This window comes from Takifugu rubripes, chromosome 6 (assembly GCF_901000725.2).
Source record: "Takifugu rubripes chromosome 6, fTakRub1.2, whole genome shotgun sequence".
Taxonomy (NCBI): Eukaryota; Metazoa; Chordata; class Actinopteri; order Tetraodontiformes; family Tetraodontidae; genus Takifugu; species Takifugu rubripes.
In genome coordinates, this window is record NC_042290.1 from 2,614,881 (window position 1) to 2,635,838 (window position 20,958).

The 20,958-nt window shown below is 42.6% G+C and overlaps 1 protein-coding gene across 1 annotated transcript in view; it reads right to left on the reverse strand.

The window, feature by feature from the left end:
- Positions 1 to 3,553: 3,553 nt before the first annotated feature.
- The window catches only part of npr2 (natriuretic peptide receptor 2), a 44,492-nt gene continuing 27,087 nt past the window's right edge, over positions 3,554 to 20,958 (reverse strand). The window contains exons 13-22 of the mRNA XM_029837377.1: positions 20,308 to 20,467; positions 20,076 to 20,231; positions 17,681 to 17,849; positions 10,440 to 10,586; positions 9,694 to 9,817; positions 8,883 to 8,951; positions 8,583 to 8,757; positions 5,713 to 5,811; positions 4,374 to 4,465; positions 3,554 to 4,117 (exon numbers count right to left, since the gene is read on the reverse strand). Of these exons, the coding sequence (XP_029693237.1) occupies positions 4,055 to 4,117; positions 4,374 to 4,465; positions 5,713 to 5,811; positions 8,583 to 8,757; positions 8,883 to 8,951; positions 9,694 to 9,817; positions 10,440 to 10,586; positions 17,681 to 17,849; positions 20,076 to 20,231; positions 20,308 to 20,467 (1,254 nt within the window). The 3' untranslated portion in view covers positions 3,554 to 4,054. The remainder of the gene's footprint in view (positions 4,118 to 4,373; positions 4,466 to 5,712; positions 5,812 to 8,582; positions 8,758 to 8,882; positions 8,952 to 9,693; positions 9,818 to 10,439; positions 10,587 to 17,680; positions 17,850 to 20,075; positions 20,232 to 20,307; positions 20,468 to 20,958) is intronic.

Sequence of the window (20,958 nt, forward strand, 5' to 3'; positions counted from 1 at the left end):
TGACACATCACCAAAAACAGGTTTAAAATTTCTTCAACATTCCACAATTTGACAGTAAAAAAAAAAAGTGTTACCTTTGTTCAGATCACGTAGTTGCCACATTGTTGTCATGATTTCTATATTTCCCATTTAGGTATATTTCTTTGCAAAAATGTTGTTTTTATTAGCTGAAAGATGTTTTAGAACAAAACAAATAGAATGTCCTCCCTGCATCAGGTAAATATTCCTGTCCTTAGAGAAAACGATATCAGGACTAATCTGTTATTCACTTCACTGCAATACCTGAAACATAAGCATAATGTTGCACACTTGTGATTCAGCCATACTAGCTGACTGCATATTTGCTCTGTCAATCACAACACTTTCAGACACTGCCGATCCTCTCTAAGCTTTCCCAGTAAGTGGTAGCTATGGCAACAAGTAATTCTATCATATATTTATGCAGCTGCACTAGTCCAGACATTTCATTATCTCCCAGGCTCAACTAACACTAAACATAAGGTGTTACAGACAGCTTTTATTTAAAATTACAAAAACAAAAATGACAAGGCAATTGCATTTTCTTTTATTTTGCTTTTTTTTTGTCTGCCCTTAAGCATATATACATGAAAGTATACTATGCAGCATATGAATAAGTGTATGTGGCCAGTGTGGGTTATAAGCTCAAAAGCCTTAAATATATATTCATCAAGAATTATCCAGGCAGTCTTACAGCAAACTAGTCTTTTTTGTTCACAATCTTTCTGAAACTGGACTGTTTTCAACACCCTTCACCATAATTTGGAATATTACAAATACAGGGACCCCCTTCCTGTTGTTACATGTGTGAATAACAGCTGCAAGAACCTTATGATTGGGGTGTCTGTTAGATATCTACACAATATATATGCAAACAACACTATGATAATGAAATAATAAAATGACTACAGCTTTAAAAGAGGCAATCATGGGGCATGCTGTGGCACGAACAGGTGCTGCTGGCCTGACTGACTGGGAGAAAATGGATGGTAATTACAGCCCTGCAGGAGAGGTAGATTTTCTTCTGTCCAGCTAAAAATAACATGCAGACACACATGCACTCAGAGAGCTTTGCCCTTACATTTACTTGTATTTATTTAATAAAATGATCTCAACCAGTTTACAGTATGCCTTTGAACACGACAACCTAAATCAATCAATCAATCTTTATTTATATAGCGTCTGTTACAATCAGAATTGTTTCTAGGCGCTTTACAGAATCCCAGGGCCTAACCCCCACCAAGCAAAAATGGCAATGAAAAACTCCCCTTTAACAGGAAGAAACCTTGAGCAGGACCAGGCTCATGTAGGGGGACCCCCCTGCTGATGGCCGGCTGGGTAGAGAGAGATGAGAATGCTCGGCCCTTCAGACTCTGGGGACCACAAGTAAACCAGCATTCTGAGAATGGAATGACATCTCACCCCCCCCCCCCCCCCCCAACACACACACATTCCCCAGAGACTTCCTCCAGCTCTTTGGGGAGGAACGCTCCCAGGCCAGCCCAAGAGAATAGTCTCTCCAGCATGTCCTGAGACTGCCTCAGGGCCTCAGGGCCTGCTCGGAACATCTCCTTGTGGTGGCTCGGGCATCTGTTTCAGACGCCTCCCCATTGACAGCTCAGTCCCTCTCTAAGGGAGCACCCAGCCACCCTGCGAAGGAAACTTGGTTGGTATGTATCCATGGTATAGAGCTTGTCCAGTTTTCCATGGCAGAGACAAAAAACACATTGTTTCTCCTGGGGGTTCTACTATCGGCCAAACTCTCCTCTCCAGTACCCTGGTATAGTCCTTCCCAGGGAGGCTGAGTGAGTGCAATTCCCTACAGCTGGAACACATCCTCCGGTCCCCCTTTGTAAAAAGAGATACCACTGTTCCCGACTGCCACGCAATGTTGCAGAGGCGTGTCAACCAGGACAGCCCTATCTCCAGAGACTTGAGGTACTCAGGGTGGATCTCATTCACCCCCAACGCCCTGCCACCAAGGAGCTTGCTAAGTAGCTCAGTGACTGAGGCTTAGGTGATGGCAGAGTCCTCCTCAGAGTTTTCAGCCTCTACTTCTTCAGCTCAAAGCTGTAATGGAGGCAGAAAACATGGACCACTCTGACTCAATGTCCCCAGCCTCCCTCAGGATCTGGGTGAAGCTCTTCCGGATGTGGGAGTTTGAGACCTCCATGGCTGAGTGCTCAGCCAGATGTTCCCAACAGACCCTCACAACAAGTTTAGGTCTGCCAGGCGTCTTCCCTGCCAGCGAATCCAACTCACCACCAGGTGGTGATCCATTGACAGCTCAGCCCCTCTCTTTATCTGAGCATCCAAAACAGAGGTTAGCTAAGACGACAAAGTTAATAATTGATCTTCGGCCCAGGGTGTCCTGGTTCCATGAGCACTGATAGACACTCTTATGCATGAGCATGGTGATTGTTATGGACAGACTGTGATGAACACAGAAGTCTGATAACAAAACATCACTCAATTTCAGGTCAGGGAGGTCGTTCCTCCCAATACACCCCTTCAGGTGTCGCTGTCATTGCCCACATGGGCAAGTCCACCAGTAGAACTATGGGGACCCCAGTCGGAGCACTATCAAGCACCCCTCTACTATTCTGTGTTGCTGTTCAGCCTGTGGACATAAACAACAGCAAGAGACCTGTGCCCGACTCAAGAGTGCAGGAAAATAACCCTCTTTTCACGTTAGTAAATTCCAACACATGGCGGCTGAGCTGGGGAGCTATGAGTAAGTCTAGACTAGCCTGCCGCCACTCTCCCTGGGCAACTCGACAGTAGTGGAGATTCCAGCCCCTCTTAAAGAGCTGGGTTCCAGTGCCAATGATGTGTGGGGAGGTGAGCCCAACTATCTCTAGCCAACCACTCAACCTCCTGCACAAACTCAGGCTCCTTCCCCCAAAGCGAGGTAACATTCCATGTCCCTATAGTCAGAAGTTTAACCTTAGGATTGGGTCGTCGAGGCCTCCTGCCATGACTGCCGCCCAAACCACTTTGCACCTGCCCCTAATGGATGTTCCTGCGGGTGGTGAGCCTACAGGAGGTTCACCACCAATCACCATTTCAGGCTATGCCCAGTGGGCATCCAGTGGGCACAGACTCGGCCACCAGGTGCTTGCCTGAGAGCCCCAACCCCAGGGGTGGCTCCAGAGTGGGGCCCCGGTAATGCCAATCTGGAAGACGTAAACAACCTCGATTTTGTTATCTCCATGATTGGTTGGTGAACCACCCTTAGTCTGGCCCGTCACCGAGAACCTGTTTGCCATGAAAAGCCCTACCAGGAGCATAACAGCCCTAGACAACCTAGCTCCCAAGATCATTAGGGCACACAAACCCCTCCACGGCAAAGGTGGTGGTTCAAGGAGGGGTCTCTAAATACGTTTTCCAAAATGTTACTTGATTTAATACATCCAAATATTGGTTAATTAGTGACTTTAAATTGGCAGTAGATGTGAATGTGAGTATAGACAGTTTATCTCTGCCCTTTAACCTTGGTTGCTGTAACCCAAACAAAATTGAAAAGGCCAGTCCATAATGGAAAAAAAGAGTATTTTATTTTCCTTGCTGAACAAAATATCTTACAGTATCTTAGATATACATATATACATATTATCTTGTACTGTGTAACACTGTCAATGAAACCCTGACATCATTTGTAATACTGTGCCAAAAACTTGAACGGACATTTTGAGGAAATATTAATATACTTTCAAACACATTATACAAATCTTATAATAGAAAGCACAGAAAAATAAGAATTTATCAGTGAAAAGTACTCACTCTTAGGACAAAACTCCCTACAAAAACAGCTTCTACCTTTTCTCCCTCATTTTTTGCAATTATGGAATGCAGGTCATAAATATACCTGGACTTCCCGCTCTGGTTCTTTTTTTTGTCACATGGTGCCATTCTTCTTTCCTCTGTGTGTAAATCACCAAAAATGACTTATTCTAGAACAAATAAAAGTAAAAACGGCTGTGCCATAGGAGCTTCTGCTGTCCCTTCTTCTCCTGCAATAAAATTAGCCGGATACTCAAATAACATATACATCAGTCTTCTCCCCAAGAAGCCAATACGTTCTCATTTTGCCTTTGCCCTGGAAAAACACAGAAATCAATAGGTTAATCAATGCAGATGTTGGGTGTCCTCTATTAGTCTGCCCTTCATTTACGGGTGACCCTGATGGTTACTTCAGCTCTGTCTGCATTACATCAATCGCCATATACAATAATCTGAAGAAAATCTTGTACATTCCACTAATTAACATTTATAACATATACATGTACAGTATATGTACATGTATATTTACAGTTCTCTGTGTCTGTTTCTAAAACAAAATAAAAGGGTCTTACCTTCATTTCAACGTCTCCTCTTAACTGAAGGTCAAAGTAACCAAACTCATCCAGCACTTCTTTGGTTGCTGAGGACATGTGAATCTTTAAGGCTGAAAAAACAACAAGAAAAACAGCAGACACTCAGCATTTATACTGGATGGTCAATGACAGAAGAGACTAAATCTTCATTATTTCTGCACAGTATTTGCATTTTCAGTTTTAGCCTGCGCAGCAGTTGAGGTTACCCAGGGGTAAGAGGAGCAGCGACACAAATGCTAACACGGTAGGAATTCTTCATCGTATTGTCTGATAACTGCACACCGTGCAGAGATGTGAGATGTGATTTCTGCCTGGGCAGTTTCAGGCTGCACACTTTATTGCTAGCTGGGGCCTTTGGATGCCAGTGCTCTCAATTATTTACCAGTGGAGGAAGTGAGTCAGTCCTTAATCAATACATCTGATGATTCACTCATGGAATATCCAACCACAGTTTCATAACACCAGAGTTCCCATCACTGCTGTTCTCGAGTGTGTACCTGCAGATGGAGGTCACCATCTGCATGTTCAAAGAGCTTAAAGGATTTGAAATATGCAATAAAGAGACAGATTCGAAAATGTGTGTATCTAGCATCTGCTATGTGGCCGGTCTGAATACTTTAGTACAGATTTGGTAATAGTTCAAACAAAAAAACAACATGTATCAAAAGGGGCGCCTGAGCCAAGATGTGACCCTTCAGCAGGTGGAGGTAAAAATCCTTAAAACAAACTATTCCACAACCAGCGGAAGAGAGATTTATTTGGTCATCACTCAACCAGCATGAGGTGTGACCTTAATGTTGCCTTTATACAACTGTGTTGAGAGTATCTGACTGTGGATGTACCTCAGCTCAGATGATAAATATGGTCGTCAATCACCACCAAGCTGTCAATGTCACTTGAGATGTAATGTATTGAAGAACCTAAGGAAGTTGCCTTAAACTCAATGACCTGAAATACCAGCCTTGAGACTTCAGAGCTAAACTGGGATGACTAGAAAACCCAAAGACTTCAGTCATGACGAGCAACTATTTTTGTGTTTTAAAAAAACTGAGTAAAATTGTTAAAATCTTGACAGGTCTATGAAACCATGATTATAACGAGAGCAAACAAAAATAATGAATCCCAGACCCTCCTGATCCTTGACCAAAACTTTTATCACTCTGCAGCTGAATAAAGTCAGCAATCATTCTATTATTTAGCCATATTTATGAGTAAGCTAGGGCACAAAAAGAAGGAAGAAAACCCTTATAAACAATTGCTTTCCTAAAAGAAATCATCGACCAAAGAGAATCCAAACAAGGGATGTGGTCACACTCACCCTCTCCATTAGACTCCATTCGAGATGCTGTGTTGACAGTATCTCCAAACAAACAGTATCTGGGCATTTTCAGTCCAACCACACCAGCACAGACTGGACCTGTAAAACACCAAAGCAGCCAAATTTTTAAAATGGGAACCAAAAACAATCAAATCAGCCGGTCTGGAAAAAAGAAACAAAAAAAAACAACCCTCTTTTAAAATAAGATGAAAAAGGTACAAAGGCAGTTAAAAAGTAATCTGCTAGAATCGAATTACTGTACCAAGGCTGAGTGCCAGCCTGCACATGCTGCTGAATTTGTGACGCATGTCAAGTTTGTGAATACAAACAGAGCCAAAGTGAGCAAGCACAGTCTAAACAACTGCATCGGAAGCCTCTTGGTCTCCAAGAGTCTTGGAGATTACAACTAAAATATAGACAAATCAAGACCAAAACATTCAGTGTTTATTCCCTTAATGCACACTCATTTTATTACCCAGTAAAGCCACTACAAGCCAATGAAAAACCTGTCCTTCTAAGCACATTCACGGCTGATTCCACTAAATTTAGCCACGTTAATATTCCGTTAGCTTAACGAGTGGTGGTATTCCCTGACAGGACTTTCTATGCCAGCCACAGTTTTTTTGGCTTAAGGAAATTGAAAGAGTTTGACTTCAAAATGTTGGAGTCCATCATTCAATCTTTGCAGGTAGCCAAAAGAAAAGAGAAACAAAGAACTACATACATATACACTGAATTTGTCCTCTGCATTCAACCCACACATGTGACAGTACATTAAATACAAGCCAGAAGCAGGGGGGCAGCCATTCTGCAGCCCCCCAGGAAGTAACATTGGGAAGTTCTGGCTTGCTCATGGGGACCCCTGAGTGCCAAGGGAGGTGACGCCTTGCCAGCTATCGGCGCACACTCCCTACCAACTTGTTTTGGCGGGGATTCGTTCCCAAGCGAAGTCTCAAACCACTAAACCACTGCCGGCCCACTAAGCCACTGGTGCCTGGATGAACTCGTGAATTATCCACAAAGCAGTGACACTGAAAACCCACTTATTCAATATTGAGAAGTTTGCTTTAAGTGTCCTGGTATACCTGCCAAAACTGCCTGATATGAAAACACAGTGCAGTACACAATAACTTCTTGGGGTTTCTTTTGGGGTGACCCCCATTCTGCATAGCCATAGCCTTGACCAGCGGCACCACAACAAGGGTCTTAGGTGTCTACATCTGCTACAGCTATTAAACAGACCTTTTAAGACCACAGAGAAGCTCCCTGCTTGTGAAATGAAGGGAACTATTAGGGGCTCTCGGTCTGTGAAGATGTGGCAACAAATGGGGCGACACACACAACATCACTACAGCAACAGTTTCTTTGAGTTCGTTTTTAGGTTGTTCCTGATTCCTCAGCTTAACATTTGTCAGGCTGATTTCCGGTCACTCGTAATCACACAGAAGGAAATATTTTTGGCTAAAATTGACATTTCAGATGTAACTAAAAGTGGTTCTTCCACAGAAAGAACTGTTAATCAACTGTTAGCTTGATAGATCATTGGCTCATTTACTGCACAGCCGACTTTATATAAACATAAGAGGGTATAAACCTATTAATACACAAATATCTGTTTTGAAGGAAGCAATATGAAATTAAATTGTGCTGTTTGTTTTGACCGTATTTTATGTAGAGATAATGTTAGCTGAATGCTAACAGCAGCTAATGTTTTTCTCTTGGCCCGTGCGTGTGAGGAACAGGCTTTTAGCAGGTTCAGATCAATTAAGAATCTTGAGGAGTCTCACAAAACGTAATTTTACCTTCCAGAGTGCCATTCGGCACAAGTTCTACTTTTTTGTGGCTGCCTATCGTGCTGGGCTGTCTAAGAAAGTAAAGACCACCCTTCTGAAACTCAACTCTTCTTTCTGTCAGATTGCTCAGATCCATTTTCTTCTAACTGCTCTCAATAGAGCAAAGAGACAGATATAGCTGGTTTAGCCACACTATGCTAGAAAAACTATTATTCTTCACTCCATGTTCAAGTTGCTAAACTCGAGAGAGGCCCTCTTGTTCTCATCTTAAAATAGTTGAAGAATCATTCAGAAACAACTAGAAAACTCAAGTTTACTTATTCTAAGTTGAAGAGAAGCGTTCTTTTAACCGTGAAGAGAGGAAGTCATGTTACCCATCCAGTACTTGTTTAACTTGTTTGTTAAACGTCAAAGTGAACTGACATCTTTGTAGGTTTTTAGGATTTTACTGTAGAGGAGAATAAATGTGAAGACAGAAAACGACACTGTACCCTAAATATTCAGATTAAGGTCATACACATGTGTGAATACGTGTGTGTGTGTGTCTGTGTGTGTACGATGACAACTGGACAATGGATCTAAGTTACACAGCAACATTGCAAAGCCTAAACTGGTCCATAGGGTATTATTAGAAGTGAAACATATAATCTAGAATGATAGTGCAGCTGCAGGCAATCTGCCACCATTAGCATCTTAGCTAGCCCATGATTAGCTGCAAAACAACAGGGGCTGTTTGGCTCAATGTGTCATTCTTAGTGTCATTTACACCCAAGCTCATTCCCAAATGCCAGTTTATTTACTTTTTTCTTATTCGAGTGAGTGGTCCATTTTGTACAATTAGAATTGGGGGAAGAGTTTAGGGATTAAACATGAGTACATGAGGACACTCCATTCATCCGTCCATCTTTGAATTGGTTCCCTTGCTGGTTGAAGAGGGGGGATTATGGTCTGTGAGAGGCGTCACATAAAATCAAATTAAGAAGAAATAAACATATAAAAGATGGCTAACGTTTCATTTTCAGGTACAATTCATCAAGACTACTGAACATCTAAATCAGACTTGGGTTTCTCACTAACCTGTGTGTATACCTATCCTGAGTCTCAGCTGGTCATTGGGTCTGTGCCGGATCTTGAAAGTTTTGACCTGTTCCAACAATGCCAACGACATCCCAGCAATCTCCCTGGCGTGCAGTTTTCCATTCCGTACTGGCAGCCCCGATACAACCATGTAGGCGTCACCAATGGTCTCGACCTGCCAAGACAACATGATGGGACAACAACTCTTCACCCAGGAGGTAAACTAAGGTAAAGTTTAAGAGAAAAGTCAACATACAATAAGAAGACAAATTAAGACATGATTGGATTATCATGACTGACCTTGTAAACGTCAAAGTTATCGATGATGGCATCGAAACAAGTGTACAGATCGTTGAGCAGCGTAACAACCTGCGGAGAAAAAGCGACTTTATTACATTAAAACCCCCTCAAAAAAAGAATTGCTAAAGCTTTTGGGATTTGACAGTCAGGTGGTACACGCACGCTCGTATTTCTGTTTGCCAGCGTTCTTTATATACACTCGTTGATGAAAGAGATAAAGATTTCTGAAATGCTCACATTTAATTTCTTATTATTGCCGCAAAGAGGAATTTCCTTTCACTTAAACACATTAACCGTGATGATGGTAATTCTAAAACCAGCGTAGCTCCAGTCTCCCAACAATATTTATCTGCACTGAGGGATTCATTTCCCCTCAAAAGCTTACTGGCAAAACACAGAAGATAAGCCAAATGTGCAAATATGGAGGATAGTCAATCTGTCACCTGTCTGGTTCGCTCCCAAACCTGGACTAAAACATCGGTAAATAACACGCTAACCATCCAACCTCTCTCTGCACTGTGAAAATGGATCGAAAGCGACTTGTAATAGTTGAGCGAGGGGGAGAAACTTCACGCTCTAAAGTGACTCAGCGCTGCGTCAGTGCACTCGTCCATCCAACGGCTGCACTATTTCAGCCCTCGTGTGGGAACACAAACTGGGAGAACTATGAGACACGGGGGAGGCAGAGACCTGAGCACCTTTCGTGTATGAGTAAAAGAGAAACGTCGAGTTCCAGCAACCACCGACAAAGATCTTTATAATCCTAGAAAAACAACTGTGATGGAATTGACATTGAAACAAAGTTCTGGACCTGTAGAGGTGTACTCTCTGCAGACATGGACGTGAAGCCAACGATATCGCTGAAGTAGATGGTGACGCTGTCGAAGGCTTCCGCCTGCACCGTCTCCCCCCGTTTGAGTTGCTCGGCTACTGAGCTGCACAAAGACAGATAGTTAGCAGTTAGCAGCAGAAGTGAAGAGCAACGACACTTCTGTCTGTGGTTATCTGGACAGGAACATTTGAGACACAGCTGCAACATGAAGAGGAGACGTGTCCTCCCCATGAAGCCGTCCTCAACGTTTAAGTTCATCTACGGAATGTCTGGGAATTTTACTACAAAGGATTGTTTATCATTTGCTAATTCTGCTCTCGGGTAATTGGTGACCAAAATGATTTTTAAAAAAAGAAGAAAGCATGGGCAGAAATAAGATGGTGTCCTTCCTCTCCGCGGTTCCTTTGAAGTAATTGATAGATTCTCTCATTTGCAGAGACATATCACACTCTGTGGTGCTATCAAAATGCTGAAACAGGCTACGCTATCATGCTGCCGGTCTGCCTGTTTAGCTGGAGGTAATGAGACTGTCTCATTAAAGCTGGCGAGTCAGCGCGCTGCTCAGTTTCATCAGTGGGATGGCCCTGCAGGGAGTGTGGATCTCTTAATAAAGCGAGCTGTTGGGAGGGATTAATTAATATGGGGATTTCATTTGAGGCAAAAAAGATGCTCTGCGTGTTTGCTAGGCTAATGTGTCTGAACCTTTTCTCCTGGAAGTTACTTACTGTGGTAGAATTTGATAAAGTAAGTTTTCTGCCTTCCTTTTCTCCTCCAGGTAGGCCTGTGTTCTCTCCTCCACCAGGTTCTCCAGGTTATTGGCGTATTGCTCCATCCTGGAGAGCAGGTTATTCAGAATACTGGTGCTGCCCTCCCTGTGGAACCAAAGAGCAGTTTTAGAGTCTATGTGTTATTTTATTTTTCTCCTTATACACTGGTACAGTGGCCCAAAGAGGCCTGGCTGCTGCAAACTGCAACACACAACATATTATGGGGAAAAAGCACGACAACTCCACAACACAACACACGAGGAAAAAGCTGCAAAGCACACAACACATGAAGAGTGCTGAATATAACACGGCACATGGAAGTGTTTACAGGGTGATACACACACGTGATACACACACTGCGTTGACTGTGTGTGTGTGTGTGTGGGGGGGGGGGGGGGCATCAATCTGAACCCCAAACCTGATCCGAACCACATCACTTCCATGGATGTGCTTACGCAAATGTTTTTAACATGTTTTATACATTTGAAAAGCAAAAAAAAGTAATAAACTTCACAAAAATAAATAGATAAATAAAGATGTTAAAGATTATACAGAATGCGATACACTGTTTAAACTGATTTAAACACCAGATTTACATTTGTGATTGTGAGATTTGGCATTTGGAAAAATGAAATAATATTAATAATATTAAGTGTTGTCCTTATTGCGATCATAAAAGCCAAATTTAACATGTTGGTTATATAGTCTGAAAAATAATGCTGATGAGTTTGTGTGTAAACTCACAATGATTTACATTATTAAGAGATGCCACAAGAAGACAGAATGATTGGCAGAAGTGCTTTAGGCCGCCTTAAATATGGTCCTGCGCTCAATAATAACCAATTTAAAACGCAGCAGCACGGGAAGTGGTGTCAAAACTGATGAATGAATTACTAATTACAATATATAATAACATATTTGTACGTCACTTTCACGTGTGCCCTGTAAATATTGTGGAATTTGGAGCCAGTTTTTCTTAATATATTGTGTTGTGGGATTTGAAGTGCTTTTCTCTTAATGTCTTGCATTGTGGGAGTTGTAGTACCATTTTTGATTAACGTGTGGTGCCCTGGGCCACACTACACATACAGTGTATACATCTACTGTATATAACTAACTGTCATTCACTAATCTGCAATATGGCATTGATAAAAAAACAACCTAAAATTAATTTTGTGTGTGAACATTGCGTACCAAAGCAACATTAGTAGCATTAGCAATTACGCCTACAGCAGGTTTTTCTGCCCTTTTTAGAATTAAAGCAACACCGATCATCAATTCTGATGGATTTTCTGCCCAACAGGCATAAAACATATATGTACACATATATGTAAAACATATATGTACGCTGGCTGTAGGAATGTAATGCTAGTTGCATTTGTAGTGTAAAAGTGTCAATTTTATGTCTTGAAAAGTTACATTAAATAAAATAAGTACTGAAATACTCTGGTCCCTGTTGACAACCTATTGTCTGTAAATGACCCTTTAATGATTAAAACCTGACGAGCTGTGCGTGAGTTTGTGCTAATTGAACAGAATGGAAGTGAATTTTATTGGGTGACCTAGCGGACAGTCAAAATGCCTGATATTTCTGCTTATTGTGCATGTAAACTGTCCATTAATCCAAGCAGCTCAGCATATGTGCTCCTGCTCATGATTTGGGCACTTGCATGTTCACTGCACTTCAGAAAATTCTCAGAAATAAAGCAACAGTTGCTAAATCAAGACTAAATCTGAAGTGCTTGCCTAAAACAACACTGGGATAGTGCACTGGATGGGGTGGCTGTGATTTTGGAGGGCTGTCTGAATGTTAAGTGGGGATCGTTGCGCCTTATATAATAATTCCTTAGCAGTAATGTTAACTACCGGTAATCAGTTCAACATTAAAGGAATAAGCACAGCAACAAACTGTGTTTTAAATGTATTAATCTGTAAAATATAGCGTATTTTTGTATGTGTTTCTGTGCTCTGTGCCGTCCTCTCCTCTCCTCTCCTCTCCTCTCCTCTCCTCTCCTCTCCTCTCCTCTCCTCTCCTCTCCTCTCCTCTCCTCTCCTCTCCTCTCTCTCTACCCAGCCCCCCCATCAGCAGGAGGGTCCCCCTACATGAGCCTGGTCCTGCTCAAGGTTTCTTCCTGTTAAAGGGGAGTTTTTCCTTGCCACTGTTGCTTGTCTGGGGTCAGGCCCTGGGATTCTGGAAAGTGCCTCAAAACAATTTTGATTGTAAAAGACGCGATATAAATAAAGATTGATTGATTGATTGATTGATTGATTGATTGTAAAAGACTAAATCAATTATTCAACCCACTGCCAGTGATTAAGGAGCAGGGAATGAGTGCATGAGACCCAAACCATCACTAACTCTTTAACCAATCAGAGGGCCTGAGTGGGGGTTTCCCACCAGTTATGTCTCAAGTTGGTGACGAGAATGATAAACTAATCTTTATGCTATACATATGGAGAAAGGATCATGTCAGAAGTGGGCAGGTCAGCTCAGAGTTCAGGTCAGATAAGCCCTTATTCCAACATTAAAAAAAAAAAACCCAAACACATGGCTTTTTAAGTCGGCGGGAATGAGCATAATTTGCTCCTTGCAAAAGACCCAGAATTTTATCCGCTTGGGAATGCTACCAGTGATGAGGGTGGCGTAACTGCCATGAAGCCGCGGCGATGTGCCATCTCAGCTGAAAACGTCAGGCAGAGCTCTGAATCTTTTCCAGAATCTGGAAAACCTGATATAAAAATGCAGTTGTGGTAGTTGCATCCCTGCAGCCTTCCATGTTGCTTTCCAATGTTTAGGGCTGTGATTTCCAGCACGTTAGAGCTACATTACAAACCTGATTCTATGGAAATGGGATCAACTGTTAACTATTAACTGCTAGTTATGAGTGGGTTTACCCAGGTCACCGGTGGTTTAGCAGTAAACAGACCCACCGTTGTGCTGTAGAGAAACAGCAGATGTGGTGAGAAAAACTGCATTTTTACTGCAATTGGGATTCTTCTCCGGGATTTTTACACTCACTGGAGATTTCTGCATTCAAATGCCACCTCACACACACATGCACAGAGATAGTACATGCATGTCAACACACTGATTCTGAAAGACAGTGAGTCATCCACCGTCCACCGCTGCGGTGGCGAAAAAACATCAATGCCTGGCACCCGGCCATGTTCCTTGTAGGTCACAGATCCTACACACACCCACACGTTGTTTAAGTTCACAGCACAAAACATCAGAGGGAAACATAAAAGATGTTGATTCGGAGTATTGAATGCAGCCATGTAGCTGCTCTCTGAGGCTCCCACCGATGCACAATTTCACCATTTTTGCACCATTGGGTTAAACATAGAGCAAGGATGGAGAGTGAGAAGTGTCTCTGTGCTGGGAAAGATCCTAAAAGGGGGAAAATTGATTTAAAATGAACAGTCAGCTCAATAGAATAGCGTCACTAGCTCATTTTAAAACCTTCTGGAATATTCTGTGTTGCTGTGAAAGTGCCCGGGTCCGTATTATTTCAAATAATAACCCAAAACAAACACAGCCGATGTGAATTTCATGACACATGACTTTTTTTTCTTTACTGAAAAGAGAGGGGGTTATTTCAATGAAGCAATTTGAAATGTTCCTTAAAAGAAAATCATCACTACGTGTGGACCGAAAACCAAAACAAATTAAGCAAAGTACCCCCCCCCCCCCACCCCCTCTTCAAGCCTGTACAGACAGCCCATCCATCACTGCATCACCAGGATACATTTACTTAATGAGAATAAGTGGCGCTGACACGTGGGCCTCGTCAGCACGATGAGGTGCTTGTTCATGCTTGACGCGCATCCTTGAGCGACGTCTCAGTCGTGGACACAGAGGTCAGAATAACAGCAGACCCCCGTGCACACGTCGCCTCATGGAGTTTCCAGACCAGCACTTATTTTGATATGCCGACATATCGACCGACATCCACATATAGAAGAACGTGGATGTAAGTAAAAAAACACTTTTACCAAATGTAATGTACACATCAAAGTATATGTAAAGTACAGCTACTACTAATAATGATGATTATTATTATCATTGCCATCCCTGGGACATAGAAATAATGCTGGAAACCTGGATATTTAACTGGCTGAAATATGGATACGTCGAACAATTTAAAGCTTTTTTCCCTGCACACGCTCTTCATTTATTTTGCAGATGCTAGAAGTAACGGTTGCTAATGATGAATATAGTGTTCATATAAAGCATGACATTTGTTGCCAAACATTAGCTTTGAAAACTTGTTGATTGATCCTCTGTCTTCAGTGATATCTCCATGAGACTAAGTGGGCACTTGAACAGTGAGACAAGGGGGGTAAACACAGATAGGGTGGTCTACCCCCTTACCTAACAGAAACCAGGCATGAATATATCTCATATTTGTTATAAGTTTCACATGGGTTTTTATTTTTCATTCATCTTAAGTATTCCGTCTGCCTTTTGAGCATTGGTCTTAAAATAACTCGCCAATGATCTAAAAACTGCCGTCAAAATTTGCCACGAGAGTCACAAGTCTGGACACTGAGGACTTGCCCTAGCCTTGAGCTAGCCTTTAGCTAGCCTTTAGCTAGCTTGGCAACGGCACGAGAGCTGTACCTCTGCAAAGAAAGGGGAGTAATAACAGAGACCAACGATCACACCATCCTAAACAGAGCTGTTGGAGAGGTTAGCATTGTCCACCTAATTAGAATGTAGCAATACAGACATCCATAAATGGGAAATGTGGAAATAGAACAATTAAGGAATGTGTAAATAAATAAATGAATGTACAATTATATGAATAGCCCAAATAAAACTTCTACTGACCAAAATGAATAGGGTATATACTGATGTTCATTTATTTAATTGATCTATTTAATTCTGAGTAATCATGACTCACGACAGGAATAAAGAAAAACCACTTTCACAACAACATTAGAACACCGCCATTAAACGCTGCATTCTTTCAGTTCCCAGCAACGACACATGTTTACTGCATGTACATCTATAATGGATCCCTCTTTCACATAATTCATCACTAAATTCTCCTCTCCTCTCCTCTCCTCTCCTCTCCTCTCCTCTCCTCTCCTCCTCCCTCCTCCTCCTCTCCTCTCCTCTCCTCTCCTCTCCTCTCCTCTCCTCTCCCCTCCCTCTCCTCTCCCTCTCCTCTCCTCTCCTCTCCTCTCCTCTCCTCTCCTCTCCTCTCCTCTCCTCTCCTCTCCTCTCCTTTCCCCTACCTCTCCTCTCCTCTCCTCTCCTCTCCTCTCCTCTCCTCTCCTCTCCTCTCCTCTCCTTTCCCCTACCTCTCCTCTCCTCTCCTCTCCTCTCCTCTCCTCTCCTCTCCTCTCCTCTCCTCTCCTCTCTCTACCCCCCCCCCCCCCATCATCAGCAGGAGGGTCCCCCTACATGAGCCTGGTCCTGCTCAAGGTTTCTTCCTGTTAAAGAGGAGTTTTTCCTGCCACTGTTGCTTGTTGGGAGTCAGGCCCTGGGATTCTGGAGAGCGCCTTGAAACAATTTTGATCATAAAAGACGATATATATAAAGAAAGATTGATTGATTGATTGATTGATTGGTTGATTGGTTGATTGATTGATTGATTGATCGATTATGTCCCTCCAGCCTCCACTGACGGCTTTTAGTGATGAAGCGTCACCCTGAAGCACCTGTGTGCGTGCTCAAACACGCTGCAAAACTCTAGCAAACTGGGATTATAAATCCTTGTTGCAGTAATGGAAGACGGGCAGATTTTATAACATTTTATAACAGCCTCTCTGCTGCGATGCCAGTCAACACCTGATATCAGCGAGACTCAGACAAAGCATCTGTCAAGCAGTCACAAAACGTTGAAAATGAGCCCATTTCTGGAGCGCTGCCCAATCAGGCACGTAAGGATTGTAAACTAGGTTAAATCCCACACAATCTGATGGTAGAGAAGAAAGCTTCAAAGTCACCGTCCTGTGTAACGACCCTTGACCAATGTTAGAAACAGGAAAATAGGACAGAAAGGTTTGTCCTGTTAGTGGACCTCTCATCACTGAGACAGTTTTTATAATCTCATTAAATACTGCTTTAAGATACTCTAGCTTGAATAAATCATCGTTTTTTGACATGTTTCTGAATATATATATCATTCCCTGTCAATGTACATATTTTAATGTACTAGTTCCAACATTAAATTGAAACTATCTCATGCCAAGAGAAGTTTGTAACCCCCACAAATCGGTATATTATGACTGCAAAGTAACATTAAATTGAAATTTTCCAGATGGCTTCATGCTTATTTCCTGCTGAGAAACTGCTGGGATCCTGAATTTCCAGGGTTTCTGGGAATTACTGTGCTTCTTGTTACGGATAATGAGGAACACACTTTATTTTCAGATGCACTTTAGTCACATTCTCAGTGTTTGCTACTTCTATCACAAATGTCTGATTGGTTCTCCGTCTCTCTGGTCTTCACGGTTGGACAATCCACTTTTTTTATTCACTTTTAGCTGATTCTGATGCATGTTTTGTTGAATGAAGGAACTACAGGTGCAACACAAGGGTTACAGCAGGTAACTACAGACGACCCAAACAATTGTTAATCTGTCTATAACTACATCACACCTATACGTGTTGTATAGAATTAATGTATAGGAAAAGATCCCAGTTTCCTGCTTCAGCATGAGGCTGAGAATATAAATACGCGTATGAATAATTCAGAGGGTCATGCTAACTTGAAAAACATCCACTCTCGCAGAGACAAGCAGCAGCTGCAGCTTCCTGTCGAACACCTTTAATCCCACATTGACTTGGTGTCTCCCCAAACGTGGTTTCAGTCTAATCCCGTTTGTCTTTTTCAATCTTTTAAATGTATTGATTTGCGCGGTCTTTAAAGGGGCGGCGGGTTCTCGAAACAGTGTTCACACATGGAGGCTGACAGGGATGACTGTAATCATTTAGGAAGGAAGCGGCTGCCGTTGAAATGCTGGACATCTGCTTCAACAATGAGAAGTGACACGCAGAAAAGGCTAATTCAATCAAGGGTGCTCCCTTTGATTTGGAATAACAAAACTCTCGTGGTACGTGGTGAGGCTTTGGTTTTGGTATTTGTGTTTCAGACTCCTGAGGTCGTTCCTGTAATATGAACTGACTCTTTACAGAAAAAACGTGCCCAGCGTGGTGGTGTAAAGAAGTAAAGTGCAGGGCTCACTTGTTGAGCTTGGCCACATATATCTTGATGTGGCCAAAATCAGGCCTCTCTGCGGGGTCCTCGGCCCAGCAGCCCTCCATTAGGATGGTCAGCTCTTCTGAGTGGCATCTGTTGTCAGTGGTAGGGCGAAAGTAGGGCTTCTGACCGTTCCTCACCTTCTGTATAATCTCTGTAGTGACGAGAGCAAAGGGGGTCAGAGAAATGGCACCTCTACGCTTATAAAGAACACTAATGACATGGGGAGGAAGCCAAAATGCACAATATGACAAAATGAAGCAAAAGGAGTACACAACCGGTTTAGACGGGAGTGTAGATGCTAATTATCCAGTTATTTTAAGGGTATTTTGAACAGAGCAGGGTTTGTCACCAGATAATCCCTTTCATGGATCCTTGCACCCATCTTCTGCTGTTTATCCAGACTTAGGTCACAGGGGAAGTAGCCTACGCAGAGTTACCCAGACTTCCCCTTTCCACAAGTCTTTTCCCTTCCCCACCTCTTCTGAGGTGATCCTGGTGCTCTCATGCCAGCTGGGAGACTCAGTCCCTCCAGGATGTCCTGGCTCTTCCCCCAGTGGGACGTATCCTTGCCATCAAGGCACCCAGGTGCCGTCGTGTTCTGATGCCTGAGCCACCTCATCTGGCTCCTCATTTTGGACCTGCAGCTGGTTGCCATCGGTGAGGGCCAGAATGTAGGTCGCTGTGTTCGTTGTGGTCTGTTGCTCATTACTGAGCTGTGATTGTTCATGTTCAATGGCACCTTTTCTCGCTTCATGCAAACGGACATGAAGTTATTGGACCAGCTTTGATATTATAAAGCATAATACTCAAAAATTAAGACATCAAATAATACCTCTGCTACCTTTTGTAGCAGTTTGGGCAGTAGCTCGCATTTAGCATGTTCAAATGAGGGAAGTGATTTTTTTTCCCTTTTTAGGATGTTTACAACAAAATTTGCCATTTTAGAAATATATTAAATAGCTAAGTTAAATAATAAATGCAACACATAAATGTTGAATCTAAATGCTAAACCCATATCTAAAAAATAAACCTACATGTATAGGCTAAATGTAAGTCTAAACTTAAATGTTAAATCTAAATATTAAAGCAAAATCTCTTGGGTGAAACTAAATATTCAGCTAATATACAAATTTACACTGCGGGTAACAGGAAGTACCAAAATAAAAGCCCAGGAGCAACAGCATATTAAACCCTAATGGGGGAAATAAAATTATTGGTGTTTATTTTCCCGTTCTTTTCTACACCTCTGCGATTGCCTTTTCTTTTTGCCATCGCAGGCATATCTTAGTGCTTTGTTCAGAGATCTGCATTGTCGTAGCAACAGTGACACCTTGTCTGACTGGTCACTGTGTGGTCAGTCCACACAGGCACAGCAGAACTGCCCCGTCTCAGTATAATAAAACTCCCCTGATATCATTTCCCCCCCTGATCGGTTCAAAGAGGGACACGTCTTTTCAGTCAGACTAGGTTGGCTACCTGGTCCGAGACTTGTGAACACCTGTCGTTAGCCAATGAGCCCGTCATACTCGTGGTAGGTCATGGGTCACAGAGCAGGAGAGCGCCAAACCATACATTTGCTGTAACATTGAATATAAAACACCCGATCATTCAGTAATTCCAGTGACAGTTTATGGACTGTTTTTGAATCTCGTGATAGTCGAGGACAAAGTACATCACAGCTCTTGGGCTTTGATTTTGGTACTTTGTGTTACAGGCAGTGTAAATTTTAATATTAACTAAATATTTTGTTTCACCCGAGAGATTTGGATTTATCCTTTAGATTTAGAATCGATTTTTCATAGTAAGATTTAGCGTTTAAATTCAACATTTATGCCAACATTTAATATTTACACTACAGCTAGTTAATATATTTCTAAGATTGCAAATTGTATTGCAATTATCCTAAAAAGTGACATTAAAAAATATATATATCACACCACTCTTGGTGGTTTAACAAATGTGATAAAATGTTGCTATTTTTAGCCCCAGCTGCTTTCCAAACAGCACCCCATAGCTACCTGTAGACACATTAGACAGGCGCTGACACGTCATCAATAATGATGTTGTGTTTCTTTCAGGAGAGATTACGTTGTTCACCTGCTATTAACATCTGGCGCGCATGTGCTCTGGCGTTACGTGCACAGCTGCAGGGTCAAAAGATCTGGCAGACTTTAGAGGTCCACTTTGAAACATCAAAGAAAAGTTAAAGAAGGATGCGACGGAAAACACAGTGCTGAAATGTGGTTTTGTTTGTGGTGAAGTGCAACAAACTCTGCTCATTCCTCCTCTCTCGTGTGTTTATGTCTGCTGCATGCTCGCTAATGTGGAGGACGGCAGCAGTGCTCAGCTGAGCTCTGTAAAAGACACTTGTGTTTACCTTTGGGGCTGAGGTCCATGCCCTCCACGTAGAAAGGTCCATTCCTCAGAGCTATTTCCTGCAGTATGATGCCAAAACTGTACACATCACCCTTCTGGGTTCCTTGAGGAGGGTGGCGGTCGTATATTAGCAGCTCAGGAGCCGTCCAAAGCTTCTCTGAACAAAGAATGATCGATGAGATGAGCTCACAAATGGCCACGGATACAAAAAAACGATGGAGGAAAATGCATACTTGCATAAAGCGCATGCGAGTCGTCGTTTTCGCAGGACGACCGGAAGCTAGTCAAACCGTAATCAGTGATTTTCAAAACAAATCGACTGTCCACGACGCAGTTGGATGACTTGAGATTCCCATGGCAGCCGATGTAGTTGTTGTGAAGATAGTTCATTCCCTGGTGGAGAGAAGCCCCCCCCCCAATTCAACAGCAAAAAAACACAATACATTTAAAGAGAATTTGTAGGTGGCGGGCTTTGAGGAGTGAGTGCCTGCCGCAGGAAAAGAGGCCATGTTTCAAGGACGGCACAGGCACAGAAGAATCTGTGTGAAATTCTGCTTAATTCCTCTGGTGGGGACAGCAGGGATCCAAAGTGTTGTGCAGAAGCAGCGAGTCGGACACGGTCAGCTGATTCACCAGCGCCTCTTCTATGCTGAGCTGTGCTACATGCACACAGAAACATAGGACGGCGTGCAGGTGGAGCCCGAGGCTGGACCGTCGAGGTCCAAAGCCTCTTATATCAGGCTGGATTAAAACTAATACAAACTGGGAGATTTCAGTAAAGTTTGGGATTACGTCTCCGCCTCACTTTACCCTTTTTAACAGCAATATTTGCTTTAGCTTTATCCGCTACACTGTGGCAGGAATCAATGTTTTTGATCATTTTG